The sequence below is a fragment of the Penicillium robsamsonii genome (genome assembly GCF_028829455.1).
Source record: "Penicillium robsamsonii strain IBT 29466 chromosome Unknown utg000003l_segment0_segment0, whole genome shotgun sequence".
Lineage (NCBI taxonomy): Eukaryota > Fungi > Ascomycota > Eurotiomycetes > Eurotiales > Aspergillaceae > Penicillium > Penicillium robsamsonii.
The window spans coordinates 1,019,456-1,039,588 of record NW_026643221.1 but is presented as its reverse complement, the minus strand read 5'-3'; the positions used below and the strand labels follow the sequence as shown (position 1 = coordinate 1,039,588).

General features: G+C 48.2%; 6 protein-coding genes across 6 annotated transcripts; 3 read left to right on the top strand and 3 right to left on the bottom strand.

Moving 5' to 3' along the window:
• Nucleotides 1-75: 75 nt before the first annotated feature.
• mmm1 (ERMES complex subunit MMM1) lies at nt 76-1,668 on the top strand (the record flags this gene model as incomplete). Its single annotated transcript, XM_057229372.1, has 3 exons — nt 76-91; nt 144-174; nt 228-1,668. The coding sequence occupies 3 exons, from the start codon at nt 76-78 to the stop codon at nt 1,666-1,668; spliced, it is 1,488 nt and encodes a 495-aa protein (XP_057084462.1).
• Nucleotides 1,669-1,878: 210 nt separating this feature from the next.
• N7447_005109 (acireductone dioxygenase (Ni2+-requiring)) lies at nt 1,879-2,559 on the bottom strand (the record flags this gene model as incomplete). Its single annotated transcript, XM_057229371.1, has 3 exons — nt 1,879-2,010; nt 2,063-2,434; nt 2,530-2,559. 3 exons carry the CDS (start codon nt 2,557-2,559, stop codon nt 1,879-1,881), a joined length of 534 nt encoding a protein of 177 aa, XP_057084461.1.
• A 273-nt stretch (nt 2,560-2,832) lies between these two features.
• On the top strand, nt 2,833-4,956 carry N7447_005108 (tRNA modification protein MTO1; the record flags this gene model as incomplete). The annotated part of the gene is made up of 2 exons (XM_057229370.1): nt 2,833-2,936; nt 2,994-4,956. The coding sequence occupies 2 exons, from the start codon at nt 2,833-2,835 to the stop codon at nt 4,954-4,956; spliced, it is 2,067 nt and encodes a 688-aa protein (XP_057084460.1).
• A 7,178-nt stretch (nt 4,957-12,134) lies between these two features.
• On the top strand, nt 12,135-13,562 carry N7447_005107 (camp independent regulatory protein; the record flags this gene model as incomplete). The annotated part of the gene is made up of 1 exon (XM_057229369.1): nt 12,135-13,562. One exon carries the CDS (start codon nt 12,135-12,137, stop codon nt 13,560-13,562), a length of 1,428 nt encoding a protein of 475 aa, XP_057084459.1.
• Nucleotides 13,563-15,460: 1,898 nt separating this feature from the next.
• On the bottom strand, nt 15,461-17,110 carry N7447_005106 (uncharacterized protein; the record flags this gene model as incomplete). The annotated part of the gene is made up of 2 exons (XM_057229368.1): nt 15,461-16,063; nt 16,142-17,110. 2 exons carry the CDS (start codon nt 17,108-17,110, stop codon nt 15,461-15,463), a joined length of 1,572 nt encoding a protein of 523 aa, XP_057084458.1.
• A 1,244-nt stretch (nt 17,111-18,354) lies between these two features.
• Nucleotides 18,355-19,491, bottom strand: N7447_005105 (uncharacterized protein; the record flags this gene model as incomplete). The annotated part of the gene is made up of 2 exons (XM_057229367.1): nt 18,355-18,444; nt 18,523-19,491. The coding sequence occupies 2 exons, from the start codon at nt 19,489-19,491 to the stop codon at nt 18,355-18,357; spliced, it is 1,059 nt and encodes a 352-aa protein (XP_057084457.1).
• Between the last annotated feature and the right edge of the window lie 642 nt (nt 19,492-20,133).

Sequence of the window (20,133 nt, the reverse complement as noted above, 5' to 3'; positions counted from 1 at the left end):
CAGCCAAGCCAGATCCGAACTTCTTCGCCATCTGGGGATGGCACCGTGAATAAGTATTGTCAACAGCCGCTGACAATGGCGCTCCAACAACGTGAGTGGTGGTGCCTCCAGGGCTTGGAATTGGTGTGCTGATAATAATGTAGATGAGCCCGCGCCATTCGCGCCTCAATCTTCGTACGCTCTCTGCCCGTGAAGTGGACTATGGGAGCTTGCTAACACCCTCTTAGCTTGTCCTTTACCCAAGGGTTTCTTCTCGGCCAGCTCTCAGTAGTACTCCTGATAGGCGCTTTCATCAAGTTTTTCATTTTTGGTGAAGCGCCTCCCCCTCCGTCCCGGGGCATGTCAAACCGCACAACACACCGCCGCTACAGCTCCGTCTATAACCCCCCTCAAGATAGCCAGAAATCATTACGAGAAAAACCCTCGACGTCCAATGTTCTTCGTCCCGTACCTTCTACCTCTACAAACACCCGCTCCATCCTCCGCAAAACCTACTACAGTGCCATTCCTACCAACCCTACTAGCAAACATGGCCGACACCGCATGCATCACTCGTCGCATCAGCCCGAGTCGCTGGACTGGTTCAATGTGCTTATTGCACAGACAATTGCTCAATACAGGGAGACGGCCTATTCCCTCAAGGACTCGCCCACTTCATCAATCCTCAGCTCCCTAACGGCAGCCATGAACAACCCGGAGAAGAAACCATCGTTCATAGACAAGATCAACGTCACCGATATCTCACTAGGTGAAGAGTTTCCAATTTTTAGCAACTGCCGCATCATCGCCGTTGACGACCCCATGTCGGACGGTGGACGGCTACAGGCGCTACTGGATGTCGACCTCAGCGATGACAATCTTTCTATTGCCGTCGAGACATCCATGGTTCTGAACTACCCTAAACCACGCTCTGCCATCCTGCCAGTAGCGCTATCAGTCTCGGTCGTGAGATTTTCAGGAACACTTTGCATATCCTTGATCCCAGCATCGACCGAACCGCCAGAACCACTTCAAACGCCTGCCGGGTCACCGGCGCCTCCCACATCAGACCCAGGGTACAACGCAGGTAATCGATCCTCTGATCACGGAGAGCACACAACCTCGCAAGATCAACTCCCACCAAAAAGCAGCCGGAAAAGCAACGTCGCATTCTCCTTCCTCCCAGATTACCGCCTAGACCTCTCCGTGCGCTCACTCATCGGATCCCGCAGCCGACTGCAGGATGTACCAAAGATAGCCCAGCTTGTCGAAGCGCGAGTCCACGCGTGGTTCGAAGAGCGTGTCGTCGAGCCTCGAGTGCAAGTCGTCGGACTTCCAGACCTGTGGCCGCGCATGGGCAGAACAGGCGTCCGGCCCGGCGAGGACTCGGATGCTGGGTCCACCGCGCCACCGCGCAGTGCGGGCTCTACTGAGGCATCCGGGCCGCCTATGTTCTCCAACGAGCATCTTCGGGAACCAGAGGGGCTGCGGTTCCGTGGGGGCCTGGAAGCGCGGCCAGGGCTTCGCGCTGGCTCGCGCACAAGTAGTTTCAACGTTGATATGGGTGGCTTGCGCAGCTCGAGTATGACAAGGCAAGAGAGCGCCGGTGCTACGAGTGAACATTTTGATATGCCTGGTGCGATGCCGGCGGGGACGCCGGTGGGAACGCCTGGCATTCCAGACAACTGATATAAGTATAAAGTGTCCTTCGACCATTCCTACTCACTCAGGTATTGTTTCGATTGATTTACTGTGGGGTTGCTGTCCCCGTGTACATTTAAAAGCACCATGCAACGAAAGTGATATAAGACAATCTCAAGAAATTCCGATTTCCATCGTTCAGTAGTATATGTGCAAAGAATTCAGTCATAACGCATCTCAATATCAAAGTGGTCCATCTTAAACAGCCGCGGTAGGGCTGATGACCTTGTCCAGATAAGTCTTCCGGTGCGGGTTAACATCCACATCCGCACCACGGTTGAGCGGCGTCCACTTAGGCTCGTCTTGGAAAAGACGCATGGCCTTAACATACTACAAACAAAGTCAGTCCCATATCCACAGCCACAATAATAAGAAAACATACGTTCTGCTCATTGGTAGTAAACCGATGATAAATTCCCGCAGGAAGAATAATCATATCCTCCTTAACAAGACAGATACGAATCCACTCGTCTTCCTGTCCGCGAACATCAAAGTACCCCTCCCCGTCGAGAATATACCGAATCTCCTCATCCTCGTGCAAATGCTCCGAGAAGAACGACTTAACCTTCTCCTCATACACGGCGCCCATCGTCGCAGGAGACACGCAGACCTCGTCACGGTTACGGTATCCACGCTCCGCTGCGATGGTGTCCACTGCGTCGATTGTCGGACAGTGCTTGTATAGCACGCCTAGCGAGGCGAGCTTCTCTTCTGACACGGCACGGCCGGAGTCATGTGGCTCACGCTGGTCGCCCTGTAAACAAATGACATCAGCGTTTGTTTAGTCTAAGGTGGGCTGTACCTGGAAATGGTTGGAAAGTTGGGTACAGCCAATTGGTGTGTGTTTACCTCAATGTTGTCGTACCAGTATGCCTTCATTTTGAAGTATTGTCTTGCTCGTTGAGCTGGTGGATTCAAAGATGTAGAGAGGGGTCAGTCGTAGAAAAAAAGGCGATCAGCTTGTACAACCTTAACATCAGCAGCCCCGCAATTGGACGATGGCGCAAGCGATTATGTCAGGGTGTGACCGCCCTCGGGGTTAACGGCTATAATAATAATCACGTGATAAAATACAATTTTCCTTATCGATTTGATTTGATCTTCAGGCTGGTACCTGTCTATCTTTGGTTAATATTTGCATTACACCCCGCTATGGCTTTTCGAGCACGGTCGGTGGCACTGATGCGTCAGAGCCGCGGGCTCCGCTCATTTATGGGTCGGAGTCGTGGTTTCGCGACTGTTACAGACAATACACGGTTCGTTACTCTCCCCTTTGTTAGTATGGAGAGGTATGCTAATTGATTCGTTGATAGGCCATACGACGTTATTGTTATTGGCGGAGGCCATGCTGGATCTGAGGCATGCGCTGCTGCTGCTCGTTCTGGCGCGCGCACTGCGTTGGTCACACCCTCGTTGGAGAATATCGGTGTTTGTTCGTGCAATCCTAGTTTCGGCGGCATTGGAAAGGGAACGATGATTCGTGAGGTGGATGCAATGGACGGTGTTGCGGGTCGAATCATCGATAAGGCTGGTGTCATGTTTCGAGTCTTGAACCGTTCCAAGGGGCCGGCTGTTTGGGGACCACGTGCGCAAATTGATCGTGATCTCTATAAACGGTATATGTCCGAGGAGCTGGCCGGCACGGAAAATCTGAGCATTGTGGAGGGCAAGGTGGCTGACATTGTGCTCTCCACGGAAGGCATTGAGAACACACCTGGTGCACAAGGCAAAATTGTTGGCGTGCGGTTGGAATCCGGGGAGGTTATTCCTACTGGTCGTGTGGTTATCACGACGGGAACTTTCCTGGGTGGTGAGATTCATATCGGAATGGATGTATTCCCTTCGGGACGCATGGGCGAGGCCCCCACGTATGGTCTCAGCAAGTCCCTCCGAGAAGCTGGCTTCCAACTGGGACGATTGAAGACCGGTACACCACCTCGATTGGATAGGAAGACTATTGATTTCAGCGCTCTCGAAGTGCAAAAGGGCGACTCGCCGCCTCACCCTTTCTCCTATCTCAACAAGACTGTTGCAGTGGGCGACGAAGGCCAGCTTACCTGCTGGATGACCCATACAAACGAAGCTGCCCATGAAATCATCCGCGCCAATCTGGATAAATCTATCCATATCCGCGAGACTGTGCGCGGGCCACGATACTGTCCCTCACTGGAGTCAAAGATCATCCGATTCAAGGACAAGACCCAGCACCAGATCTGGCTCGAGCCAGAAGGCTTCGCACCAAACGACGTCATCTACCCCAACGGTATCTCGATGACCGTGCCTGCAGACGCCCAATACGCCATGTTGCGAGTAATCCGCGGTCTCGAGAACGTCACCATGCTCCAGCCTGGCTACGGCGTTGAATACGACTACATAGACCCGCGCAACCTGCGACCAACCCTCGAGACAAAGCTGATCAGCGGTCTCTACCTCGCCGGTCAAATTAACGGCACAACAGGCTACGAAGAAGCAACCGGACAGGGCATCATCGCAGGCACGAACGCCGGCCTCGAGTCACAGAACCGATCACCACTCACCCTGGCCAGGTCCGACGGCTTCATCGGAATTATGATCGACGACCTCATCACCAAGGGCGTCTCAGAGCCCTACCGCATGTTCACGACGCGAAGCGAGTACCGCATCTCCACCCGCTCCGACAACGCCGACCTGCGTCTGACTCGCATGGCCCGCGATGCCGGCGTCGTCTCCGACAAGCGTTGGAACCACTTCTCTGATACCGAAGCGCAGATCCTAGAGCTGCAGACTCTCCTTAGCAACACGAAGCTCTCGTCATCTGCCTGGTCTCGCAAGGGCTTCAAGGTGCGTTCTGATACCTCGATCCGCTCAGCCCTCGATATCTTATGTCTGGACGGTGCCGACATCAACACCCTCATTCCTATCATCGAGTCTCCTACGGGGACCACATACAACCCGTCCTCGTTTGCACCGGATATCCTCACCCGCGTCGCCATCGAAGGCCGCTATGCGCCGTACCTGAAGCGACAGGAGAAGATGGCTGAGCGGTTCCAGCAGGATGAGAACTTGCTGCTGCCTGCGGATCTAGATTATAATATGGTTCACGGAATCAGTAATGAGGAGCGACAGGTCCTTCAGCGTGTGCGGCCTGTCAGTGTTGGCATGGCGAAGCGCATCGAGGGCGTGACGCCTGTTGGTGCTTTGCGGTTGCTGATGCATGTGCGGAAGGGCACTGGGTTCTCTAAGGAGATTGATGGAGAAGACCCTGCTGTTGCTGACCTACTCCGTTCGGCGCCTTGATTCTTGAATATCTAGGCGTGATGGACTCTAGACTCTCTTTTCTTTGATATATTGGCATAGCGGGAGTGACTCGGCGCTGGATGTGCTTTGACTGTACAATATCGACATGTATACTATTTGATCTCCAATGTGCATATTTGCATATTTACATATATCCAAGCATATGGAATATATTGACAATTCTCCCAATGGTCCTCCATTATCATCTCAATTCAAGCCACACCAAAGTAATAAAGTACCGTTCGTTCAGATAGGGGGAAATAGTATTAAACAACCTCTCAGCTAAAAGCATAAACCAACTACCTAAAAACAAGCATCCCAAACCTATACTCCTAAAAAAAGCAAGCGAGAAAAAGCAAAATAACAAAAAGGAGAATTAAGCCATGTACCCTTGAGGCCTAGGCGCGACCAAACAACCTAGAAAACAAGCAAGGGGGACTTGCGACAAGACGTCTATGACCAAATCAGGACAGCCAGGAACAAGGAACACCGATTACTCCCCCTATACAACACGATTGGTGATCGAAAAGAAAAGACCTCGGTGCCTTAGCCTACAAAAGAATACCAACGCACACACCTCGCCCACCATCTGGTGATCCCGATTGCAGGGCGTATCCACACCGTCTTCCCTCATTCAAATGTGACGAAAGACTACCGAATCGGGCCTCGTACATGACAACCTCTGCAGGCCCATGCAATCCATTCCAGGAAGCTTGTGCACTGTTTTATTGTGAAAAGAAAACCTGGCGTGCATAAGCCGTTAGTATCGATCTGATATCGCCTTTTTTTCCAAAACGGTTGGATCGCTTGCTGGCCGCTTTCAATTGGTCTTCCGCTCATCCGGGGCTGTGATGTATATGAAATCACAAATCACATCTCCACTAGACCCGGGGAGGAACGGGGCGTTGTAATGGTTAGCTGAGAGGGCAAATGGTGGATCGGCGGGAGCGTTCGGATCTATCGAATTGATGCATCCTGGCCTGTTCTTTCGTAAGCGCCGTACATCATTCTCTTTTTCCCCCTCGAGGCATGTATGTTGTATGGTCTATTGAGGGGTCGGTGTTTATCGGGTAGGCGGCTGGAGGGGGATGGTAAGGGGGAATGCTTCCTTGCTTCTTAGCGCGTTTCTTTGCGTGGTTGATCGAGCCCATGCAGATTTGGGTTTGGGCTGCTATAATGTGTACTAGTACAGTTCTTTCAGAAGATGCATAGGTACCATGCAGTAGGTACATGTATGTTTGATTCCTGTAATTCGCGGATGGTCACCAGCATGATGGTTTGAGACGGCTTGGCAGCTGGAAAAGTATTCTCCTGCATGGTGAAGAATGCACATGGTGGGTCGGTGGAAGATGTCAGTATTTGCCTTCTAGAATGCTGGATACTATCTTGCGAACTGGGACGTGGAACACGTTCCAGCTGGGCTGGGATAGTGGCAAAGCTCCATGTATGTGCATCACATCCGCGTTCTCCGCATATCGGGCAATCTGTGCGGACGGAGTAAACAATTCAGTACAACATAATAATGCTCGGCACTAGAGCGATGATGTATGCCGCAGTGCCGAGGTGGGTAGTATTCCGAAGCCCTACATCGCATACGACATATGATGTAGTTCGCCTCCATTTTAAATCAATCTCGGGGAACAGAACTATTTAGTGGAGCCCAGGGTCAAGATCTACAACATACAGACTACTACGTTATACATTCTTTGTTCTATCCTGCATTAGACGGATAGGTACTTCATTCCTTTCTAGCTAGAATCAATCACAAAAGACATGAATTGACGGAGACCATTATTTATCATCAGCCTCAATAGTCTTGCAGATCTTGGAATCTCACATTTGGGATTTCATCTGACTGATATCATAGATCAAAATGCTTTACGCGTCCCACCAGGTTGAGGATGTCCACTATGACGATGCCGAGCGATATATGTTGTATGGCGATGTGTCTCGACTTGCAGTACTCATCAAAGGGCATTTTATATGACTAAAGTCTTATAAGTTGATAAGCTTAGTGGCTCAGGTATTGGCGTCCATATGGCTGTCGTTGGTAATCTGGTTGTGTTCGTAGTTTGATATACAACAATTTCTCGGGCTATACAAGACAGACTATAGCGAATTACAACATAGAAACACTTATTCGGTCGTAGTATTTTCCAAGGTATTTGATTCTCTACTTTCTGCTTGGAAGTCTCAAGCTCCTTTTTATACTACTGTCATTCTAGTTTTGATAGTGGGTCATTCGGCAGTTCGATGTATCTTGATCAGATCGTGAAGTATAAAACCCCATAACTATAGTATAATTAGTATAAGGGTTATATGTACTCCATACTGCCTGAGGTCTAATACTTAAACCTTAACTTAGAGGGCATCTCGGCATTCCTCTGCCATCAGCTGCCGGTTGTGGAGTCTTGCTCCTCTTAATGGGGAAATAAAGAACGGGAATGGATGAGGGTGGTGGTTTCCTGTTTACACTGGTAGGTTTCTTCATACAATCACGATAATTCATATCATGATATACAAATTGGCCTTTACAGAGAATAGATCGAAGTCGTTCTGTAGGAGATCAGGCAAATATCCATACAGATATAACAAGAATTGATGTCTCGTTTCATATTCTAACCAGAAGGGCCAAAGTAACAGAACCAAAGCAAGAATTCAATTTGCAAACATTAACTAGATGATTTCAATGCTTTCTATCATTGTCGTACTAACCAAATATCAGAGCCCTCGATCAACCTTGGAAGCCCTACACTCAGGTGAAAGTGAGTCATCACCGTATTTTATAATACCTACAACGTACGTATCTTTCCATTGTACAATTCTAGAATATTGGTTTTCCTTAAAAAAAAAACACAAGTCGCACAAAACCAGACACGAGCCGTAGCGCTGGGAGTTTCAGTAATCCCTGTCGTCCTTCTGACCACATGGGTGGGATCGGTAGTGTGTGACACGCCATCATTAACTATTACTGGAAATTAATGAATTGGATTCGGACTCGTTCCTCGTTTCCACCCGATCGGCTGGTTTGACACGAGGATCACGGGGTCTGATATCCTCGATATACGAGGTGGAGGCGATGCTTAGTAGAGAACTATACAAATGACCCGACCTTCTTATTTCCTATGTGCATCATTCGCCTCTTTCCTCCCGATACAGAGTACCTGAATGAGGAACTAGCCCATTGTTCGATGCACAAGCGCGATCGGACAGAGCGCACCCACTAATCCTCCGTCTCCCCCCGAAAGGGAATAAATAGACGATTACGACGAATCATGATTCCACTCGACCCTCTCTGAGGCTGACAATAAAATGTGTTTCCACTCTCCACAGTTATAGATACACGTCATCTGACATTATCTTTAAACCACATAATAAGCATTATGGCCCTGATTGTCGGCCACATCACTGTTGTACGGATACACACCTAAGTCTAGACTCGACCAATGAGGGGTGGATTGGCAATCTTATTATGTGTGTTTGGAGGTGGGAATCTGACACTAAAAGCAATATTCAAATAGCCAATAGATAATCGGCAATCAGAGTCAGGGGCAAGACGCCGGGGTTATTCCGTTGAGAGAAGCAAGCCCTAAAAACAGTCTTCGGGGTTGTGGACGGATTAGGGAGGTAGTACCATTGCGCTCGTCCTTTCCCCATGATCTTTGTGCAAGGCTGGGACTTGTGCTTTGTGGCACAGTGCATAGTACTTGAATTTTGGTGCATGTGTAGATGCACATGCGATGCACATCTCTCGCTTTATTGTACGTTTTATGGTATCCTTCAGTCGAGAATAATAGAATTCGTGGATGTTTCGGATAGACAACGATATCTATGGTTAATCTACTCCGTATTAGTGCAAATATCTGTAGTTTCGCCGAGACACCGAAGTTGAAGCTACAATCCTCCGAGACCATAAGCCGATGATCCAAACCGGATCTTCGTGGACGCCAAGTTCCCTAATGATGATCGCCCCTTAGTGCACAACCCATGAAAGTTGCGGGATTTCTTAGTCCGATCCAAGGGAAGCATAGCACGGACGCCACCGGGACTAGTAGGATTGTGAGTTATTTCTTGTTAGTTTTTATTTTCTTCTTCAAGGTGCGTGCATTTGCCTATTATTACCTTGTGCATCCTGGTAATGCTAGCCACTTTTCGACTTTTCGATCGTATCGGCGCCGAACCCTAATTAGTAAAAAAATTTTTTTTCAAAATCCATTTTCTTCACAGTGAAACTCTACTTGACAGCTTTTAATTCACGCGTTTAAACGTGGAAGCGGAACTCAGATTAATAATACATAAACTATATGGATCTGAATCCTTCCTTGGTACGGGCGCTGTCCGTGGTGGGTTTCGCCGAATGGTATGATCGACAGAAAAGGATATCCAGAATCTTCTTGGTAAACTTCGATCTAATATCCAATATCTCGGAGGTTATGATATGATTTGTTCAGGCATTTGTGGGGTAATTAGATTGGTTTTTCCCGTATTCCCATATTTTGGGTGCCTTTGTTAGCCTAACCGCCAACGCTAACTATCTTTTGTTCTCCAACTCGTAATCGGAGTCCAGTCGTGAACTCCCCGCGCTTAGATCCTTGGCTTGTGATGGGCTGTGCAGAATAATATGGTCCAGAACTTTTTAGTGAAATATGTTTAATATGTTAAAATCGAATTTGGGCCCGGTGTGCTCCTTCCCGATTTTCTGCTCGGACTTCGGCGATTATACTGTTCTTGATACCTCACATTGACTTACGTACATACTTACGTTATCTTGGAGAAAAAAAATATCATACTATTCTCGCGTCTGTGCTATAAGTAAAAATTTGTTAGATATTGGCATCTGTCATTCGCGCCAATTAAGTTTCAACAAGCGTGCGTCAACCAGTTCTCTGGGACTAAGATCGTGACTCTAAATACGGAGCACTGTACTCCGACTATCTAACGTCCTACCCCATTCTATTAATTCTAGTCCTTCTCTTGTACTATAAACATTATACAAACATAATAATCCCCTTCTCAAAATTCGCTCAATCTCCCTCTACTTCGAGCAAAACTGCCGATCCCTCAATCCTTAGCTCCATGGCTCGACCGGGGTGCATAGCCAGGCCACATGTCAATGGCTTGGGACTAGATGGTCTACGGTCCAGCTGAGGAGCGTGGCAGTGCAGGCTGGCCTGGATCTGCTGAGGATCTCCCGCGAAAGTTTTAAACCATCCAATCGAACCCCAGTCATGATTCCTTAGTCTTACGATAGCTGGTTAGTGACTGGTTAGTGGTGTTTAGTTAGGTACGGGACCCTCTTCCCTTCTTAAGTTTTTTTTGAGGAACTTAGCCCTGAGAAAAGTAAAGTGAAGTTACCGAAAACTCTCTCCAAGCCCGGAAGCCTAACCTTCTTTTGTTTATCTACGCGTGTCCCCCGGTTCTACATATCCGACCATGCTGATTGGGATGCTTTATATTGTATTCTGTCTCTATACCCGTTATACATTGTACATCAAATGTAGATTGTATATTGAAATGGGTCAAGGCGGAGATCTACCTGACGCTCAGTCCTCTGGTTTTCTCTTTGGGGGCATTCCATAGACTGTCAAAATGGGAGACCAGTCATGAAGCAGCAAATCCATCAAGTATAACAGTCACCGATACCCGGAGGCCCGGAGAAAAGAAAGAAAAAAGAAAAAAGAAAAAAAGAATATAATAATCATCAGTGTGATGGAATTTGACCCGCGTCTGACTGGCTCAGACCGTGGAGGATCTCATCCTTGACTACCGTTGGATGATCATGACCCATCCGGAGTTCGAGGTGGGGGTCAATTTTTCAATAGCTTGTGCACCAGAGATTACTAGGCCCCGTAGAGATGACGCCCTTCGGAGGATTGGTATCGACCCCAAGGTTAAATCCACTGTCTCAGACAAATGTCGATCCTTTCTTTTATGGGGCGTCATATGGGAAAGTGGGGGTAAAGTAGATATGGGAGCCAATGAGAGGTGTATATTGTGACTACTGGAGCTATTGGTCGCACCCCCGGGAGTCTTTCTGTGTACTCGACCACTTTGTTCTCTTTTCCAAAGAGGGCAGGTGTGTGCTGAGTCAGAAGGGTAGGTAGACTTTGGTATATTGTCCGTCATTCGATGTGAGGATCTACTTGTGGCTACCTTGGGTATAAGATGTCACGGAGACCCTCCGATCCAAATTCACGGCTCCACTCGGATCACCCATGGCACGGAGAGTGATGGTATCTTGACCTGCTCTATTCTTCTTCTACTGATAAACTTTTAATTATATTAAATACTTTATATATATTCCTGTCTATTGAAAGTCTATCGACTTGATTATATATAGTACCTGAAAAAGTTCTCTATAAAAGTGAAACTGTACCTGCTTCTCGCGGAGGGTATGGTGAAATCATGACTTTGATGTTTCATTGTCCGTATTTCTCCGCCCCGAATTCCACCGTCTTTTCTTTTTCTTTTTTCTTTTCTATTTTCTGGGCCGAGCTAGACCATATACGGAAAATGGCAAATAAATCGAGAATAAAAAAAGGAATAAAATAAAAATCGAAAAGAAAAGAAAAGCCCCAAAAACATAATAATATCGCATGTCATATCTGTCATCGATACTCTAGGCCTCAGCGTTCTGTGTAGTTTCTTCCAACCCTCCGAGTTTTTTTATTTTTATTTTTTTAACATTAACATTAAACCCATTAGACTCCCGGGTGACCATACCATACTGCAGTATAAAGAAGGTAAAAAGAATAAAGTAATACTAATCCAAAATAATGTGGAGATATCACTCAGACCTCTTCCCCCTTCTTTTTTAGTACTTTTTTTCCCCTCTCTTTTTTTTTTCTTTAACTAGCCAGGGTCCCTATTTAGGTACATAGTTATTCCCCCCTTCAGTGGATCCCCAAAAAAAAAGAAAGCTTGGGAATTGCCGCAACTCAAACCGTGGAACGGGTTTCTAGTAGATCCCCATCTTTTTTCCAAAGTGCAACCTTGAGCTGACTTGAGAAGGCCCGTGCTGGCCGATCCCTGAATTCTCCAACTGAGGGGGGTCACAACTCAAAACCTCCATCCTTCTCCATACCCTGGTCGATCTATTAGCTTAATTCTTCTTTTTCTTTTGAATATATCCGCAAAAAGCCCGGGGGGTTGGGATATCTGATTCACATTTCTACATCATGGTGAACGGGACCGCCGCCGTGTTGGAACCCACATTCAACGGGTATGTCGCAACCACTCAAGATGCCCTGATACTCTTCGAAGCATGCTTGACCGGTGTGTTGCATCACGTTCCCCGTCGCCCTCACGATCGAGAACGGAGTCATCTCGTGCGCAGTGGGAGCGTCTTCATCTATGAGGAAAACGCCTCGGGTATCAAACGGTGGACCGATGGGGTCACCTGGAGTCCAAGTCGCATTTTGGGGAACTTCCTCGTGTACCGCGAGCTAGACAAGCCATTTCCTCCAGGGGAGAAGAAGCGCGCCATGAAGAAAGCTACTCGACGACCAGTGCCAGCCGGCCGGCCAGGCGAACCTTATCCGCGACACGATAGCAGTCAGGGCTATTCCCCGACATCTCCCAGCTCGGCCCCCTTCACAGACCGTTCGTCCCATCAATCGGAGCTTGAGCGGGCATTGGTGGGGTCACTGGTTGATTCCTACGGCTTCAAGGACTCCGGGTTAGTCAAGAAGACGATGAGCGTGACGGTTTTGGGTGTGACCCACCATTTGGTCTCATACTACAGTGTGGAGGACGTGATGCGCGGGATCCTCAACCCACCCTCGATGTCGGACTCGCTACGCTTTATCCGACCCCGTACCGAACTCACCCAGAAACAAAGCTTCCGTTCCCCGATCGACGAGCTCGAGGCCAACGCCGTGGAAAACCAGGAGCCCTCCCATGCCGCTTTATACGGATATCGCCCGCAGATGATGGCCCCACCCACTTACCCCATGCCAACACCTTCAAACGACTTTTATATGCACCCCAGCTCGTATGCCGCCACACATCCCCCGCAGCAAGGCCCGATCCAGGGATACTCGATGGGTACCCCGATGGCCCAAGCCGCACCAAACCAGTACCTGCCAAACCCGGGGCAATCCATTCCCCCAAAGCAGGAAGACTACCACTCATTCCGCGCAGGGCCCTACGGCGGCAGCATGGACTCTATGAGCGGGCACAGTATGGCCTCGATCCCAGGCAGCCTCAACACGGGACTCCCCAGTTCGCTCAGCGAGCGCAACAGATCTACCTCGGAACACAGCCCTTCCGCCTACCGCAATTCTTCCATCTCTTCGCGCAGCCAAGCAACAGACGCTACTTCACCCATGGATCCATCCACCCCAGCCACCTACTCCCGCAGCAGCTTCAGCATGTCCAGCCAACTGGATAACCACCCATCACTCGACCGCAGCATGCCCGGTCTCGATCCCAGCGTGCCTCGCCGCGAATCAAACCCTCCTCAGCTGTCCTATTACAATACGGATCGCTCCCAGTACTATTTAAACACGCCTTACGCTGCCACACAACCCATGTCGACATGGACGACTACAGCAGCGACGCAACCGCAAATGGCACAACCACAAATGGCACAACCACAAATCTAATCTCTTGATACCTTTCCCTTTGTGATTGGTTGCTTATGGCCATGGGAGCGTGGGAGTCGGGGAATTTTGTTTTCTTTTTTTTTTTTGTTCAAGTTGCTTTTGCTTTTATTCCTGGAGATAGACCCCTACGCTTTCTGTTATGTTATTTCTGGGAGGAAAACGCCGTTTTATTGCTACAATATGTACCTGACAGCGGCTGTACTCTTGTCTCTTTGTCTATATGGTTATGGTCTTTTGCTTTATGGGTTTGTTATGGAGGTGGCTCTTTGAACTGTTTTGCTTTTGTTGTTTTTTTTTTTGTTTTCGGTCGGCTCTCTGATATGATTCTGTTCTGGGAATCCGGGTGGCGGCGTTCTTTTACTCTTTACGATGTCATGCAACAACAACCCAACCCCAAAACGGTTCTATTTTTTTTATTACTTCTTTACCTTTGGACACTGACTCCTACTTTTTACTTGCTCCCAATTTCGCTATATCTCCATTCGCTGCCAAGGCCACCCCCTGTATGTTTGTCCCGGTCACGAACAGTGTCCAATGGTTTCTTTTCCAAGTTCTGGGCGGGTTCCTCTTCTCTATTCTATCCAGTTCCAAAAGGACAGGTTTTAGTGATTCCCATCTCATTCTGTGGTCAAATATTGCTTCTATATCTCCTTTGCTTCCTTTGATGCTGGTGCTGGTGCTGGTCATGGCTATCAGTATGTTCGTGTACTTCATACTATATTCCCCACAGTCTACCGTATGGATTGTAGGCTCTGTGCTCCAGTGGTCGCTTTTTGATATATACAATTCCCAAATGCCAATATTAGTTACTTCGGCATGACAAAAGATTTGTTGCTTTTTTTCCATGTGTTTTTATTGATACTCTATACTCTATACTTTGCTGCCTTTGCGCTTCTCGGCTTTGTGTATTTGTTGACATGGGAGATATGGTATGTGTTATGAAATTAAGATGGATGTTTTCATAACACATATCATATCTCCCAAGAGGTATATCCTATCTTCACCTTTTTGTGCTATCTAACTAAGCTTAATATTAGCTTCTAGTAAATAATGAGATATGTCTTCTTTTCTGAGATTTGCTTGCTCTATTAATCTATTTATATTCTTGCCTAGTTGACATTTAATGGTGTTTTCAGATACCTCTCTCCGAACTATGTACACAAGAATAGTTGACCGCTTGTGCGGCCTCGTGATGACTTTCAGTGGTCTTTTTTTGAAGATATTGTGGCACTCTTCTCGATTTTCCAAGTACACTGTACTTTTCCATGTATAACCTTAGATTAAAGTCTATTAAGACAGCATAGCTAGGTCACTTAGTACATATCACTCATTCTGATTACAGTTTCCTACTATTTAGAAAATATAGAATGGAGAATTATAACCAAGTACTATTTATACACTATCATCACCTCGAACAGTAACATATTAGACGTACCCGGAACTCATATATCGACAATGTGTATCTCAATTAAACATATACTCGAACAAACATTGGCAAAATACAAAGTAAACACATGGAGCGAATCTAGACTCGCCAGAGCAGAAAGGCAAATATCCCAAACATATACACACCAACCTTGATTTTCATCCAAAACAAGAACGAAAGACAAAGGATGATACAAAACCAATCAGCAACACACAAAAAAAGAACCAAGGCTCGTCAAAGCAGAAGAATGATGGATACCTTACACCATGTGACCCAGACAACCAGATGAAAGTCCCGAGCACCACTGGAAAGATAGGAAGAAACTCCCTACCTCAGTGGGGGATTAGCCATACCCATACCTCTCCGATGAGTTCTACCACCAGCACGCACCCGTCCGGCCACAGACGAAGCGCCAACCGAATCCAGTCTCGTAACGCGCCTCGGTAGACGGCGCAGCATCTGATACTCCTCATCAGAACCATCCCCCTCCTCGATCTCCAAAAGAGGGCGTCCCCACTGCGAATGCGCGCCCATATGCGGGGTCATCGAGTCTGTGGGGCTGGGAGAGGAGCATGTGGATGTGTTTGATGCTCCGCTCGCCCCGCGCGAGGGGAATTCCTGTGCTTGTGTGCGCCGTAAACTTGGGGTGTGGTGTGGGGCCCGGGGGGGAGGGGCCAGGACTTGTCCGGGTGAGGTTTGTGAGGTGTGTGGTGGTAGTTGGGTCGCGGACGAGGTGGAGATTGAGGGGGATGGTTATGGCGGTTTGGGGGATGGAGGGGGTTGGTGGTGCTGGGCGAGGGTGGGGAGATTGAGGGGAAGAGTGGTTTTGGTTTTGCGTCTGGGGGGATACCTGCTGGTGGAATTGGGGTTCTTCCTCCCTCGCCTGGGTGGCCCAGATGTTTTGTAGAGTTGTCTGCAGGAGGTTGTTTTGCAGGGAGAGGCTGTTGTTTTGCAGGGCTAGGTTGTGGGTCTGCAGTTGTTGTTGATACGGGATTGGGTTGAGGGGCCCGTATTGGCCTGGGTAGGTGGCCTGGAAGTGATTATCAGGGATGCCAGTCTCAGGTGGGATGTGAATCTGAGAGAAGTATCTATTAGTTTCGGATCATCACCTATGCAGTGAGAGATCGATTGATCTCTTGGTTGGTGAACATACCTGACGGCTGAACTTCCTTCCTGGCATAGCGATGTACTCATCGAACATGCTCCCAAGTTCTGCAAAGTTGAACCCACGCACCGGGTCCGCGGGCTCAAACCGCTGTCCGACTTCTTGTTGAAAATTCACACCCCGGCGCGGTAAAGGTTGATACTCGGGTAGTTTCAACATCAAGGACGGGTAACTGCCAATCATTGCGTCGATTACGGGGTCGACATCGATCGAGAGGGAAGTCTTGGTGTTTGCCGCGGGCTTTTGGATCAACATAACAAAGGTGAACTCGCGCGGTAGACCAGATCTCTGGACATTATTCTCTTCCATGGACCAGACGATTTTGCCAGCTTCGACATCGAATTCGCGGCCAGATGGGTTCTTTAAAGTACGTGCGGAGCCTTGAATGCGCATCATCTCGTACCGCTTATACCGACTGTTGATACTCCCCGAGGGAATGACGCTCGCACTGACGGGCATTTCCGAGATTCCAAGAGACCCAGCCAGACTGAATGTCCACTCCATGGTCTCCGGGGAAACAGTGCCATAGATTAAGTGCGGAGCATGCATAAGAAAGCGTGGGTTACCGGGCGCATATCCATAAGGGTATAACTTCGAACTTGAAAGGGCACGGCGTCCGTGGACTGATACACTAATGGTGGCGGACCTGATGCGGTGTGTGATGGTGTGCGGCGAATGAAAGGTGAATGCGATAGCGAGAAAATCTACGTGTTCAGCATCCGCGTCTGAGACGACATTGCTGGAGTAATAGCCATGCTGAAGGCGCTGGACATGTGCGGTGATATAAGCATCGCCTGGTAGTCGGCGCTCATAGATGAGACCACGGTTGATAAGCAGACGTGGATTCGCCAGGTTTAGATTAGGTTGTTCCGTTTCTTTGACTGGTGGTACACTGCGGATGGGAGTCAACGAGCGTGAATCTGATACACGCCCGTTTGGTACAGAAGTAAACGACATCGTGGCGACCGCAAAACGACAAGACCGCAGTTTCGTTCTGGTAGCCTTGCCTCGCTCTTCTGATGGCTCTAGGGCTCTAGACACAGATGGCTGTCTTTGTAATTTAACTTGGCCTGCGTGACATATTGTCCTATATGTTCTTTTGGATGGCTAATAAAACTTCAGTTCTAGCTTCCTTGTTCGATGATGTTTTTCATCACCTGGGGTTCTTGGTCACAGGAGTGGTAGAGCCTGTCAGGTGAGCATAGGCTTGATCATGATCACCGTGATACAACTGCTGGGATTGAGGTTCTAGAACTGATGTTGTCATTTTCAAGGATATGTAACTCAACAGAGACAGAGGTGGCGTCATATTTGTTTCTATGTACAAAAGTAGGAGAAGTATAAGAAAGGCCATTTGTTGCATGTGGAGGATATAGAGACGGGCGGATAAACCATTTATCCGGCCAGAAACTCATCGCCGAGGTGCAATCTCCAATGCTCATCTAACCTCAGGCGACCGTGATCTAGAACTTGTTGGTTCTAGCTCATTGAATTTCTGGTAGAGGTGATTTATATTCTGAATTCTCTTATATGTATGTGCCATTCAGCCAAGTTGCCCCGAATTCCGACACATCCAGCTAACAATCCCTAGATTGTGTTTGTACTATATAGCATTCTGCCTTTTTATTTACATTCATTGCGCTATCAGCTTGTTCGTCTATTTTATTTTGATTTGGGGTTTGTATTCGCAGATTTGTCACCGACTGTGCGACGCGACACCTTCCGTTGGTCTGTTTCCTGGTGTATCACTTGAACCGAATCACCATTTCATAGCCTGAAACCAACCGGGCATGCACAGTTGAAACTTCTGGTTAAAAGCTTGTGGTTATCGGTGTCTCTGGTCAATTTTGGGTTTTTACCAACGCCTGCCCTCATCACTTTTGTGTTCGTGTTACCATGATTGGCTCATGCGTAGCCCAGTTGTCCCTTCGGGCAAGCCGGCAGGGGTCTCAAGTGCTGTCTAAGAGCGCACGTCTTTCTGTTCGGTCAAATTTGTTCAAGACTGAAGCTCTTCGAAGAGATGGATTCCGCTGTTTATCTACATCAGTCCAATCAACATTGAACCGATTACCAACCGGGTATGGTTGTCTGCTGCTGCTTCGTTTATGCACTTCTAACTGTTTACCAGAGGATTGAAACCCCGTTGTATACAGACCACCCTGATCTCACCATCATTTTTCACCCAGCAAAGATGGGCCGGGTCAAAATCGCCAGAAAACAAAACATCTGAACAGTAGGTCTACGGCCTGGAAGTGATTATCAGGGATGCCAGTCTCAGGTGGGATGTGAATCTGAGAGAAGTATCTATTAGTTTCGGATCATCACCTATGCAGTGAGAGATCGATTGATCTCTTGGTTGGTGAACATACCTGACGGCTGAACTTCCTTCCTGGCATAGCGATGTACTCATCGAACATGCTCCCAAGTTCTGCAAAGTTGAACCCACGCACCGGGTCCGCGGGCTCAAACCGCTGTCCGACTTCTTGTTGAAAATTCACACCCCGGCGCGGTAAAGGTTGATACTCGGGTAGTTTCAACATCAAGGACGGGTAACTGCCAATCATTGCGTCGATTACGGGGTCGACATCGATCGAGAGGGAAGTCTTGGTGTTTGCCGCGGGCTTTTGGATCAACATAACAAAGGTGAACTCGCGCGGTAGACCAGATCTCTGGACATTATTCTCTTCCATGGACCAGACGATTTTGCCAGCTTCGACATCGAATTCGCGGCCAGATGGGTTCTTTAAAGTACGTGCGGAGCCTTGAATGCGCATCATCTCGTACCGCTTATACCGACTGTTGATACTCCCCGAGGGAATGACGCTCGCACTGACGGGCATTTCCGAGATTCCAAGAGACCCAGCCAGACTGAATGTCCACTCCATGGTCTCCGGGGAAACAGTGCCATAGATTAAGTGCGGAGCATGCATAAGAAAGCGTGGGTTACCGGGCGCATATCCATAAGGGTATAACTTCGAACTTGAAAGGGCACGGCGTCCGTGGACTGATACACTAATGGTGGCGGACCTGATGCGGTGTGTGATGGTGTGCGGCGAATGAAAGGTGAATGCGATAGCGAGAAAATCTACGTGTTCAGCATCCGCGTCTGAGACGACATTGCTGGAGTAATAGCCATGCTGAAGGCGCTGGACATGTGCGGTGATATAAGCATCGCCTGGTAGTCGGCGCTCATAGATGAGACCACGGTTGATAAGCAGACGTGGATTCGCCAGGTTTAGATCAGGTTGTTCCGTTTCTTTGACTGGTGGTACACTGCGGATGGGAGTCAACGAGCGTGAATCTGATACACGCCCGTTTGGTACAGAAGTAAACGACATCGTGGCGACCGCAAAACGACAAGACCGCAGTTTCGTTCTGGTAGCCTTGCCTCGCTCTTCTGATGGCTCTAGGGCTCTAGACACAGATGGCTGTCTTTGTAATTTGACTTGGCCTGCGTGACATATTGTCCTATATGTTCTTTTGGATGGCTAATAAAACTTCAGTTCTAGCTTCCTTGTTCGATGATGTTTTTCATCACCTGGGGTTCTTGGTCATAGGAGTGGTAGAGCCTGTCAGGTGAGCATAGGCTTGATCATGATCACCGTGATACAACTGCTGGGATTGAGGTTCTAGAACTGATGTTGTCATTTTCAAGGATATGTAACTCAACAGAGACAGAGGTGGCGTCATATTTGTTTCTATGTATAAAAGTAGGAGAAGTATAAGAAAGGCCATTTGTTGCATGTGGAGGATATAGAGACGGGCGGATAAACCATTTATCCGGCCAGAAACTCATCGCCGAGGTGCAATCTCCAATGCTCATCTAACCTCAGGCGACCGTGATCTAGAACTTATTGGTTCTAGCTCATTGAATTTCTGGTAGAGGTGATTTATATTCTGAATTCTCTTATATGTATGTGCCATTCAGCCAAGTTGCCCCGAATTCCGACACATCCAGCTAACAATCCCTAGATTGTGTT